The sequence below is a fragment of the Nanorana parkeri genome, unplaced genomic scaffold (assembly GCF_000935625.1).
Source record: "Nanorana parkeri isolate BGI_ZX_2015 unplaced genomic scaffold, ASM93562v1 scaffold2134, whole genome shotgun sequence".
Classification (NCBI taxonomy): Eukaryota; Metazoa; Chordata; class Amphibia; order Anura; family Dicroglossidae; genus Nanorana; species Nanorana parkeri.
The window spans coordinates 104,760-117,696 of record NW_017308402.1 but is presented as its reverse complement, the minus strand read 5'-3'; the positions used below and the strand labels follow the sequence as shown (position 1 = coordinate 117,696).

The following is a 12,937-nucleotide window of genomic DNA, read 5'->3' as shown; positions in this document are numbered from 1 at the left end:
AATATTGTTTACGATTAACACAGTTTGACTGCATCTAAAAATGATGAATGTGAGTAAAAAATAAGTACTAGATTTACTAACAAGGAGCTCAAATCATATGAACTTTATTAGACTCTGGAAAGCTAATGGTCACTCTAGGCTGTAAACTTATCACAATCCTTGAATCCACAATTCAAAATAGGCATACGATGAAAAAGTTGCTTAAAGTGTATGTAAATCCTAAATCTGTTTTCGGTATGTTTGGTACAATGCCTTACCATATGCAATTTTACTTAACTCCTTAACAATGGCCATACGCATATACACTATATTGCCAAAGTATTGGGACACCCCTCCAAATCATTGGATTCAGGTGTTCTAATCACCTCCATGGCCATGGGTACTGTATATAAAATCAAGCACCTAGGTATGCAGAATTAAATGCACAGCGGGGAAGCCGCCACTTGTTTTTTACAAGTGATCCCAGAGATGTCACCTAGATCATTTGTATGCAGCCTGCAGGTCTGCCATTCTCCATGTGTGGGGGTTTGGCGGGTAGGGGGGCGCATTGAGGAACCTGGCCTTGGGGCAGCAGAGAGAGTAAATCCGTCCCTGTGTATGGGTAACAACTCTCGGTCATGTGATCACTGTGATAGCCAATCACAGTAATCTCATGACCAGGAGACCCATGTAATGCCTTCAGCGTTATGATATCTTAAGGGGCTAGCTCCCGCCAGCAGGAAGGCATTAAGCAATTATTTTTTATGAGTCTGTTGGAAAGTTTCATAACTGACAATCCTGCCAGTAGCAGCACTTCCTGTTGCAGGCTGCCAATGCTAAGCCTCTGCTTTGCCTAGTAGCAGTGTAGTCAGACTGCTGTCTGCGCTCCTTCAGTTGGCTGTTGGTGCTTCTTATCTAACAGTACGTACAGACAGTCCAGCTAGGGTTGCCACCCATTCAGGACTTACCCGGACAATCCGGGTTTGGAATCCTGTGCCTGGGTGCCAGCCCACCTCACACCCGGTCACATTATTCTCACTGGACTTGTAGCTAATAGTGGGCAACCAGGCGGTGCTGTCACTCCAGTCGCTGAGTCCCCCGACTCTCCCTCCCTCTGTTTCTCTCCTCTGCAGCTGGGACTGGTGTGACGAAGTAACATCAGAGACTCTGTAGAGAGGGAGAAATCATCCTCCGGCAGCCAGCTCCACCACGTGCTTTCGTCGGGTACCGCCCTAGTTCTCACTAACTTAGTCTCTACTAACCAGGACGTTGGAGCAGGGGAGGCAGAGCCTCACCTAGTATTATGGAGGAAAAAGCTGTCAGCTTCAAGTCTGAAGCTGACAGCTTTTTCTCCATTTATAGCGGCCTCTAACAGGTTACACAGCAGGGAAAGCCAGCCCCACTGTATAACCTGTCATGGACAGAGCACTGCCTGTTAATTACAGGCGGTGCTGCATCCGGCTTTTGTCTTTTTCCCCACTGCTTGTGTAACCTAAAATAGTGTTAGAGGCTTGAGCTCTACAGATGATTTGGATCAATAGAAAAAAGAAAAAGAAAAAACCCACTGAGGATATCGATCTCGATACCTCACCAGTGACTCACTAGTGATGAGCAAGTGAGGGACAGGAAGGCTCATCACTGTCTTTCCCCCCCCCCCACACATAGCTTGATTACCGATTTGGGGGTGAGGCTTAGGTGTGATGGGGCGGGATGGGGCCGGGGAATGCCTAACCCAGCACGGAAGGTACCACATGTCACTGCTAGTAACAGGAATTGAAATTAAATTATATATCAATTGAAAATGGGGGTTGGTATAGCACACAATACATGCCCCCATAAAAAAAATGCCACAGGTAACCTGTGACATCTTTTGTGGGGGCATCTTTTATTTGCAATATCACATACAGTTTCGTCCAATACAGATGTCTCCAGCACCAAGATTCCATGTTAGTGCAAATCCATTTTATTGATAGTTGTCTTTCAGACGACAAGCGCTTTTGGGGACGCGTAGGGTCCCCTTTATCAGGCTCAGAAATTACATTCTAGTATGTCCATGTAAAGGTTGTGCTACTTTTATGTAATGTAATTTCTGAGCCTGATGAAGGGGACCCTGTGTGGCCCCAAAAGCGCTTGTCATCTGAATGACAACTATCAATAAAATGGATTTGCACTAACATGGAATCTTGGTGCTGGTGACATCTGTATTGGTGTTCTGTTGTGAGCGGCGCCATCCGCAGTCATTATGAGCACCTGTTGCTTTTGGGATATCCAGTAAGGAGTGCAACAAGGTATATGGATACTGCTTTGTATAGTACATATCTGGGGACATGTGGCCCACTGGCATCTTATGAGGGCATCTTTTATGTACAGAATGCATACCTGGGGACCTGTGGCACGCTGGCATCTTATGGAGGCATCTTTTATGTACCGAATGTATATCTTGGGACCTGTAGCAGACTGGCATCTTATGGGGGCATCTTTTATGTACCGAATGTATATCTTGGGACCTGTGGCAGACTGGCATCTTATGGAGGCATCTTTTATGTACCAAATGTATATCTTGGGACCTGTGGCAGACTGGCATCTTATGGGGGCATCTTTTATGTACAGAATGCATATCTGGGGGCTTGTGGCACACTGGCAAGTTGCGATTAACTTCATATGATTTGTGATACATTGTGATTAACTACAATGTTATTTAATCACAAAATATATGCGTAGTGTATACTTTACACAAAAATTGCCGCAAGGCGCTACAGTGCTCAAGTTTGGCTTGAAGAGAATGTGGCAACTCTAAGTCCAGCAACAAACTGAATGAGCACACATAGCAGCCTGAACAACGCTGCTGCTAATTGCCAATTGTGTCAGCAGCTCAGCATTGTGAGCCAGAAACAGAAAGTTGTCTGCAGTGAGATATGATGCCAATCATGGTGTAAAATAGTGACTGACACTGTAAAAATAATTGGCAGATGCAGAAACCAGCTAGATTTATATTGAAATATTTTTCTGTGAAAGCCGAGCTTGGCCCTGTCCCTAGGTACAATCTTAGCTTCCTATTGGTGATGAAGGCCCAAAATGAAGGCTTTAAAGGGTGAGAGGGCACAACTGACATTTACAGTAAAGTAGAAATTTGCATACAACTTCAGCTGCCCATCTCTCACTGATGAATTTGACATTGTAGTTTCCTGTGAAGGTAAACTCTTCATTCTATACTCAACTTGTAAAGATGTTGCATAGCTGGACAATGCCTTACTTTTCAGGAGTTTGCAAATAAGCTCATATTCTGTATTCAGTGCATCAAAACCCTAAACGTTCTTGTTTGAGAGAGATTAGAAAAGGTTTAGAACCTCTGTTGGTTTTTTTTTTTGTGCTGTCTTTGTTCCCTGCTTGCACAATTCACCAATTAATTTGTCCTGGTGAAAATTGTTACTGGGATTGCAAGTAAAAGAAAAAACGTTTTTTTATCTTACAGTGACTAGTGACACTAATTTCAATGACAACTGTCTAAGAGGGGATCCCCCTCACATTCTGATGTGTCTACATAAGACACTGCCTTGCAATTCTAAGCAGGAAGTGAAGGGAAATCTTTACAATGGGAAACACATTGCATAAAAAAAACACCAACCTGACAGGGGTGTTAAACCTTCCCTATGCTATCAAAAACAAGACAAATTAGGTTTTGGCTTCATATATGCTTCAAAGATCTACAGCTAGTTGTATGACTGTAGAAGGTTGGTGAAATTTGGAGGACAACAGTAATTTGTCTAGATTTGCACCCTGTTCTGGTGAGTATGTTCATGGCACTAATAGAGAAAATGAAAAGTGCACATGCCTGGAGAAGTTGTATGTCAAGTTAGAAGTCCCATTGGTGAATCCTTGAGCACATACATGTGCACATTCAGAAATGAAAGTTACATTACTCAAATCAAAATTAAAATATAGACTGACCAAACTATTCATTTCATTGTACACACATTCTGGGTTTAATAGTAGCTACTTGGGAAGTGACTAAGGAATGAAAAAAATAAATCTATATAACCGAAATAGTTTATGGATCTTGTTTAAATATACTTTTCCAGGTTTCACCTTTATTAGCCCAAATACTAGCAGGAGGTGACTGTCTTCCCCTGAAACCACTAAAATATATTTAGGGAATTTGGTTACCATACTCAAGGTACCAAAACATTCAATATATCACTCAAGTTGTCACAATCCAGCCCACTGCCAAATGACCTCCAATCTGCACATTGACATATGTATTCTACAAGACTGAATGACTATGTGATCACTCCCCACCACCATCATGGGGGTGGGAACAATGTGCTAGCTTCTGATAAAAAGGCCACCATGTCACCAACTCCATCCATTCCAACCAAAAAAGTATCTTATGTGTAGGTCTGTGGTGTCCTCTAAACATGCCAATCATTTCTAGGCCACATTGATATTGGTGGGACCAGATAACCATCCAATATCTAAAGACACTGCACATGAGCTGGCTACCATTCAGTCTTGGCACTGAATTCCTTTCTCCTGCATCTCTTCATTGCCACACCTAAGGCAAGATGTGCCGCACAGGTTAGTTGCATCTTATGAAAAGTATCAGTAGAAAATAAGTGGACTTTGGGGGACAGATATCTTTCATATTGTGTTGTGCATCAAAAGGAGGAAGCTGGCAGGACAGACAAGTTCTGGTTTTGTTCATTCTTTTTAATAAATGTGTTGTAAACATTTCCCAAATACACAATCTCACTCATACCAAACCTCACATACACCTTTTATTCATAATACCTTGTATAAATATAGGGAATCTCACAAATGTATACATTACGCGTTGCGTTTATAAGTGAAAGTTCATTTCCAAAGCATGTGAAAATAAATTATGCATACTGCAGATGCATTTCTCTGTTTTCTCATATAAATATACAGCTTAATATACATCTTAATATAGCATGTAAAAATACAACATCTAGAAACTGCATTTGGTTTAAAAGGTAAAATGTACAAGTTGGCAGGTTTATAGCAAAAAAACCCTCTGTGGCTGTAGAAGGCCAAAAGACACCTTACATGAGAGGTCTAACCCAACCGACCCAAGACCTCCTAAGCTGTACTGCACACACTTCAGTTGTTTACTTAGCCCTTTTTGCAGAGCTGTGACCCACTCCATTGTTTACATCTTCAGAGATTACATTTTCTTCAGGGCTGGCCAAGTCCCAATTTGAATCAAACCATGCAACAAATCTCAAAAGATCTCCAGTCTTTCTTTACAGTCCCAATCAAGTCAGTGGTAACTTAGTTACTTAGTGCACAGGCACAGCCAGCATTGAAGAGAATTCAGACAGGCTATAACCTCCAGAGGAGGTGGCAGGAGCACTACAGAGCTGAGTAAGTAGCTGGGGTAGGGGGGTAGCGATAGCCAAGTAAAAATTAGAACTGTACTAAATATACAAGCACTATTCAACCTAAAAACCCTGATGCTACACCAAAGAGTACCTGGACCTTATAGGTGAATTCCCTGGTGTACAGAATTCCTATAGGTCTGCACAAGTACTGTATGTCAACTGCAGCAGAGGTATTCCTCAACACAGTGGGCTCCTTGCTATTGCTCAAATACCAAGAACCTAGTGTATCACAGAATCAGTACTAAGAGGTTGCTTATAGCCACCAATTACATTAAAACCTGCCCTAGAACTTTTTATTCGACTAGTGATACTTCGAGAGAGAGATTGGAAGTGGCACAGCACAGGCATCAAGAAGCTGACCTGCTCTTTTTGCATGTAGGGAGCCTTTTGAAGCTGTAAAACTCATACTAAGGAAGTGAGCGGACTGTCTCATTTAAGGTCAACCTGACCTGGTCAAAAAGTTCTTAACAGTGCTGAAGCTTGGACCACTGTATACATGTGGAGGGCTTCGTTTGGAGGTAATGGCTATACACATTTTAGTTAAAGCTGCGATAAAGCTTCCCCCTTTCAAATGACAAGACATTCCTTATCATTCTACTCTCAAATGACAAACCTTAAGTGGAAAAGTAGAGTAGCATGGCTTAGCACGAGGAGGGCAAGGTTAAATCTTTAAAATCTGGAAAAGAAGATAAGGCACTCTGTACAGCCTGGGCCTAGAATCCAATGGGCTCTACATAAAGAGATTTCAAGATCACAAGGTGCCTTCACTTTAGTATTGCGGTTATCATAGGCACACTTCATATTCACTGTAAAGGGGCACTGTTACTTTTCCCATTTAGGGCAAAGTGACAGTGTCTGTGTAATGCCCACCCTGACCACTTTATTCATACCTTTTCAGTGCTCCCCTGGATCTCCTTTTTCTGTGGCTACCACTGCAAATTATTTTCTCTCTTTTTTTCTTTCTAGCTGAGAATGGTTTTAATACTAATTGAAAATGTATGGTGGTTGTTCTAGAAGGAAGGTATGAATATTTTTCTTTTTTGTTCTTTGATTTTGACTGGTTTTCTTCCTGGGAGAGTCTCTTAACATGATGTTTATATTGTTATATACAGAAAATAATAAAGAGATATTATACACTGCAAAATACTTAATGCATCTAAGTATAGGGGAGCCTGTGACCTCCTCTCTTGATGCAGTCTGCAGGCCTATCCCTAGTAGTATACAAACACACCTAGTATTTTTGGGGTGGATGTGATGGAAGAAGGAGCAGTGGAGGAACACTGAAGGAGTATAAAGTGATCGGGAGTGCGCTTTACACAGACACCTTTACTTTACCCGGAATGGGCAAGGTCATATTGTGTCTAAGCATGGCTGAACATTTCCCTGGATAAATAGATCACTGGTTGCACTCGTGGCCTCCAATTGCTCTTAGCTATGTGTCACCTAATTCTGCATTGTCATTCATGTGTCTGGATATACATTCACACATACATAAAATGTATTTATTTATAGGTAATATGTGAACGTATGTGTACAAAATACAATTTTGTATTTGGTTTACTTGGCTTGTAAACCAATGAACCTTTCCCATTTCCTTGGCAATATAGCTCTCTTAAGGCTTTCACTTTGTTTTTAAACAGATTAGCTGCACATTCCTTTTCCATTTATTCTAGCACCAGCAGTTATTAACTTGTACATTAGGTCCCCTTTTACAAGCGGACCAATAACATTTTAACTAGCTTGTATTAAAAAAGCACATACAATACAATTAGTTAAGGAACAACTTTCATTAGCTGTCTGTGCAATAATGTCTCTTATTGGTTCTGCTGTGAGCTGATTTGGAATCTATACTTGCCACATTCTTGGTCAATATCTCGGAGCATTTTGTCCTCCTTTGGTCTATAAAGGCGCACAAAGCTGTGAGTCTCTAGCAATATTCGGTTTAAAGTGTGTTCGTAGTTGACATGCCTCCTGGCCATCAGAATATATTCCGTTTTCTCCAGCAGGTTGGGACAATCACAGGTGTTTGGAACCCAGATGTATTCCCTTCTCAGAATAGGGAAATTGTTCTTATAGGTCATAACCACCTGCACATCATAGCGTGTCTCCTTTCCCACAATCTTCTTGCTGACGATTCTTCCTCGGAACACTGCAAATTCCAAGCAGACATAAAAACATGTTCATTACTAATGCTTTAGCCATAAAGGGATCTGCTCGTCTGTTGGCAGAGGTAGAAAAGAAAATCACACTGACTTACCAAAGTCCTTCTGACAATATTGCTTTATTTTATTTTGCGATCCTTTGATTTTTCTGCATTTTCCACATTTGTCTGTAATCACAGAGAGTAAGCCAGGTTATTTTTTTGCACTTAAGTAAAATAACCCTTTAAACAAACACAACACCAGCACATTGCCGATGTCTTATATTTTGCAAAAGATGTTCTTTACTTACAGGCGATATGGCACTTAAAAACCAAGCAGCTGGGAAAGCATACAGAGTAATTTTGTCCAAAAATAAATGATTGCACCTCACTGTTACCTTTTGATTAATTATAAGATCCATGAATAAAACCATGAATATGAAGCACAAACTGTACTACATGAGGCCCCGCACATGCTCAGTAACATTTTAGTGACCAGAAATATTTATCACAAATATTAGGAATGCACCGATACTAGTATCGGTATCGATAACGAGTATTTGGGCGAGTACTCATATGCGTCCAAATGCTCCGATACCTTTCCCAATACTGGAACTTCCGGTCAGAGGGAGCTTTCCTCTGACCGGCAGTGCCGCGAGTAAAGATGGAGCCGGGAAGCCAATCAGTGTCAAGCCAGGCAAATAAATCTCATAATATGACGACACGACCCCCCACCCTGCAGGCACCTAATTCCCCTCACATAGATCCTTAGCATTCTTTAACTAAGCAGAATGGAGTCGGCATCCCGGGCAATCAAGAAGCCTTCCTGATTGCCCGAGAAGACAGCTCTATGCTACCGGAAGTACTCGATATCGACAAGTACCGAAATATAAGTATCGGTACTCGATACCAAATACACAATATACATCCAATACTCACCTTTAGCATGTTTATGTATCTTCAAAACCAAGGTGCTTTGTTATGCAACCATTACACGACGTCCATGGTCAATATTTTTCCCACCCCTCTCCAGGTCTTCTTACTGCTTAGCAAGACTGAGTATTGCATTTAGCGGCAAATAGAAGGTGCTGGGAGGGGAAAGAAGGCCAAATATCAATCAGAGAAGTTGTGTTCAATCTGCAGTAGAGTGCTTTGTTTAACAAGAACTAGTGAGCCCAAGCACTCACTTGAAGTACTCACCTATAGGGCCGGTTAACACCACAAAGTCTGCATTCCAGAGCGTTCGGCCTCTGGAACGCAAGCCGGCCAGCTACCTGCATTCAGGGGCGGGAGGCGGCATTGAAGTCAATAGCACCGCAGCCACGCCCACCGGCAGCAGTGCGATCGCCCGCACCTGGAACGCAGGCATATTAGTGGTAGTGCTTGACCTCAATGCACCACCACGGCCCCTGAATGCAGGAAGCCAGTCAGCTTGTGTTCCAGAGGCCGAACGCTCTGGAACGCAGACTTTGTGGTGTGAATCGGCCCTAAAGGAATAATAAAAAAAAAAAATCTATGAACATTTTTTAGTGAGGCCTTACATGCCTATTACCATTCTCTGATTTTCAGCTCTAAGGAAATTAAGTTAAAAACTATCATTAAGTCCAGAAGTCAAGGAATGGCTACTTCCATCTGAGGCTTTTTACACTGGTGTTTTACTTTGTAAACTGCAAATGCTACTCCATGTCAAGGATGTTGCCACAGTCTTTCCAGGATGAATTTCTTACATTTGAACCATTTAATAAAATCAGTTTACTCTAGTTATATGATCTATTATTCTTTATCTTCAGTTATACTGCACAAGCACGTAGACAGTGATCGCGATGTTCCCAAAAATCCAATAAACGTCAAGCCCTCCTTCCTAATTCATAAAACAGTACCCAATCTATCTGCAGGCCTATCCACAGTTTTCAACAATAAACTAGATGCATCTGAGTTGGCAGAACCTGACTGGTAAACTGTACACAAGAAATGCATTACAATCCCATGCAGAGAAAAAAGGAGTCGAATAAGGTTTCTTTACTGAACATACTTAATACCTGCCAAAATGCATAGCATAAAATCACCAAAATCTGAAATTTGCCTAAGATGTCAACATGAAATAAATTCATTCCTGCATATGTTCTGGACATGCTCCAGGATGAAGACCATTTGGAGTCATTATATCATCATAAATAAAATGGATGAATCATTGTTAATACTAAACTAAAATGGTGCGGCATAGGTCCCTGTGATGACCTAAATTTGAAAAATACTAAGAAAGTTGTTTTTTCAGCTACTATGCATTGAAAAATAACCTATGATGAAATCAACCATTCCCTCCCACAGTGAAAAAGCTAGATAGACCTAGTGAATAAGCCTGTTCCACTATATATAGTAGACCTAATGAATAAGGCTTTGCTTTGTGTAATCTAGGGTTCTCGTCATAGACTGAACAAGCGCTGCTAAGGAAAACGTGCAGATCACAGCTGTTAGGAGATGTAGGTGGTATACACAATGGGCAAACCATGATCGGGTCAGCTAGAGGTATTTTAAACCCCTAAAAGTCAGGTAAAAATGACCACTACAGATGTTGTGGTCAAGTTTCTAAAATAGCGAAGTCTTAATAAATTAGAAATTGTTTTTCTTTCTGTTAAATGGCTCTAAGGACCTACTGTTTTAAGGTCCGCTCTTTAAGAAGTGTAACTTTCTTTCTAAACAATTTTGAAGAATTCAGAAAATATACATTTGGTGCTTTATTGAATATCTTGTACTGGAAACTACTTATGGAGAGCTGCAAGAGTCAGTTGGCAGTTTGTCCACAACGCAAAAGCTATAATGAAAAACCATTTTGCAATGAACGAATGCCCTGGTCATTGAAAGTTTCAATGATTCAGCCTTTAATACCAATAAAAACATTAACATTATTAACCAGTCTCCAATCGTGTATACCTACTGTAAGAACATATGCCCTTCTAGCAGAAATAAGGCTAATATTGATTTTTTTTTTCACAGCAATCTTAAAAAAATTAATTTGTGAGGACTAAAAATATTGGGTTTCAAGCATAACAATTGAAAGTTCAAATAGGGACTAAGTCAGAGGCACAATTAATATCTCTGTGCTACAGGATCGTTTCCAGCAGGGTACACGGAGATAAAATCAGACACTTGTGAGGCCATGTTCCTGCCTCCAGAGACTGAGACTCCGATATAGCTTGTGTTCAACACATATCAGTCTGCTACGGTATCATCTGAAAAAACAAAGCTGTGAATGCTCACACACCCCATTCCTTTCCACACTGGTGGGAGTTCACCATACAACCCAGCTCAGGAAATGTGAAGCTGGCACTATGCCAGCATGTTTTTGCCAAATAGCTGACATCCTGACATTTTTTTTCCAGATAATTTTCTGCATCTTCGCTTTGCCACTCCTGAAATGATATCCTGTTAACAGATCAAAGGTAACATTTACAGGCAGCCAAGCAGAAACTATGAGGAAAAATGGGAGTCCATTTCTAAGTCAGAATTAGAGAAAAGCAAAAGTTACAAAACAGAAATAAACAGCACCTCCATTGCTGCTGTCAACACGGAGCATCATTAAGCCTGAAATTAACATCAAGACTGAAGTTTTTCCAGGTAAGGATCTTTGCACTGAAGCACCATTCCTAAGCATTTATTAACTTGCAACTAAAAATGCAAATTTCTTTGTAGAGCTGGTAATTTTCCATACGGATAACATTGCATGTTAAAGTAAATCCGTGGTCAGGTAAAATTTTGTCAACGATTATTATGTTGAACACGATTAAACATAATCATGACATAGTAACAGTATATTCAGGGTATCTTACTTCTATGTCTCATCTCCGTGCAGCAACACTGCTTGTGGTCTCTAGTCTAAATAGGCTTCCGACATTGGTGCTTCCTCAGCCCATTCACTGACATCACCATGAGACCTGCAGCTCCCCGAGACCTCACACAATCCCCACAGTTGAGTGCACAGCAAAACAAATAAACATGTGGGGATCTGGCTTGGGGTTTACTTGACTGAATGCCAGTCCATTAGTAGTTAACACCAACTCAATCGTTGCTATATTGTAGTCACCAGAGTGAAGTGTATATTTTATAAGTTATGTTTATATTTTATGTGATCTGCCAATTTTTGCAAACCACCTATTTGGGTTAACCTTCACTGGTGTAAAATAAATGGCTTGTGGATAACAAATTAATCCTTAAAGTGACTCTATTGCTGAAAAAAAAAGAAGGATTGCCAGAAAAAGTTTTCCCTGGAAAGAAGATTTTAAATACTTATCTCTCTTACTGCCCATGCCATCAACTGACATTGCAATGTAGAGAAACTGCCACCCAAAGACTTTTCAGAATCTGACACAACCAAGAGTGTCAATTTCTTGGTTCTCCACTGCATTCCGTAGTTTGCTCAGTTGGCACCTAAGTCCCTACTGTGTCCAGTAGCAACATACGTTTCGGCAGATCCACAGAGAGCAGCAGATCCTTCCATAAATTCTGTAGCTGATTAGTAAGTCAGCTCAACTCTAAAAACTCAAGTATTCTTGCACCAACTTCTCAGCAATTTAACTCTGTAAGTGTGACATGGATTATGTATGGAACCTCTTTTCAAGTAAGTCATGCTCCTGCTTCAATGAATCTTTCATGGGCATTAAAGAGTGCACATATCTTGGCAGTGACTTTCCCAGACAGAGTACCCAGCAATCAAGAACAACGTCATTGGAAAAGAAAATCTACCAGTTTTTGATGGCATCACCAAGAAGGAATCTAAGGCCTTGTAAAGGCAGAACTGCATATCAAAACAAAGTTCAGAGTATACAAAAAGTAATGTTTTATTATTTTCCTCCAAACCATGTATTGTTAAAAATTGCAGATGTACATTATAGTAGCAGTTCAATTACAGTTTCTTCTCTTGTAAGCTCACATGTCCCACTGGAAAGAGAGTGTTCAGAAATAAAAGTGCTGCTAGGTAGATTCAGTAAAATTGATGGAGGATATTTCTTCTCATCTATTAGAAATGATGTGTTGACCTAGTAGGATTTTACAGATCTGTATAGCTTACCACCAAACCAATTATGTTGTGGGAACAGGGAGTGGCCAAAATATATAGAACATTTTTCTAGGACAACCCTGCTGTCCTAGGCAGAGGCCCATGAGTGCTAATTACAGCCCTAGTGGTATTGAAGAGAAAGCCAATTAGATATTTAATGCCGCAGATATGATATACCTTTTTGAGGACTATTTTGAAACATAGCAGATACTTATTCAGCTGGTTGTGATCCTATATACTTGGTTCAAAATGTGTTCCAAGTCTACAATCAACAAGTCATGCAGTGGATCAAGTGCAGAGTCTTTAAAATGCAATGATATACTAAGGCTACAGTGATTGTAAAAGAAGACATTGCCACCAAATGTG

At 40.7% G+C, this 12,937-nt stretch overlaps 1 protein-coding gene across 1 annotated transcript in view; it reads right to left on the bottom strand.

Moving 5' to 3' along the window:
• Positions 1–7,132: 7,132 nt before the first annotated feature.
• Positions 7,133–12,937, bottom strand: part of ADAMTSL5 (ADAMTS like 5) — a 69,713-nt gene continuing 63,908 nt past the window's right edge. Inside the window, exons 12-13 of the mRNA XM_018572785.1 lie at positions 7,636–7,707; positions 7,133–7,527 (exon numbers count right to left, since the gene is read on the bottom strand). Coding sequence (XP_018428287.1) covers positions 7,193–7,527; positions 7,636–7,707 — 407 coding nt within the window. The 3' untranslated portion in view covers positions 7,133–7,192. The remainder of the gene's footprint in view (positions 7,528–7,635; positions 7,708–12,937) is intronic.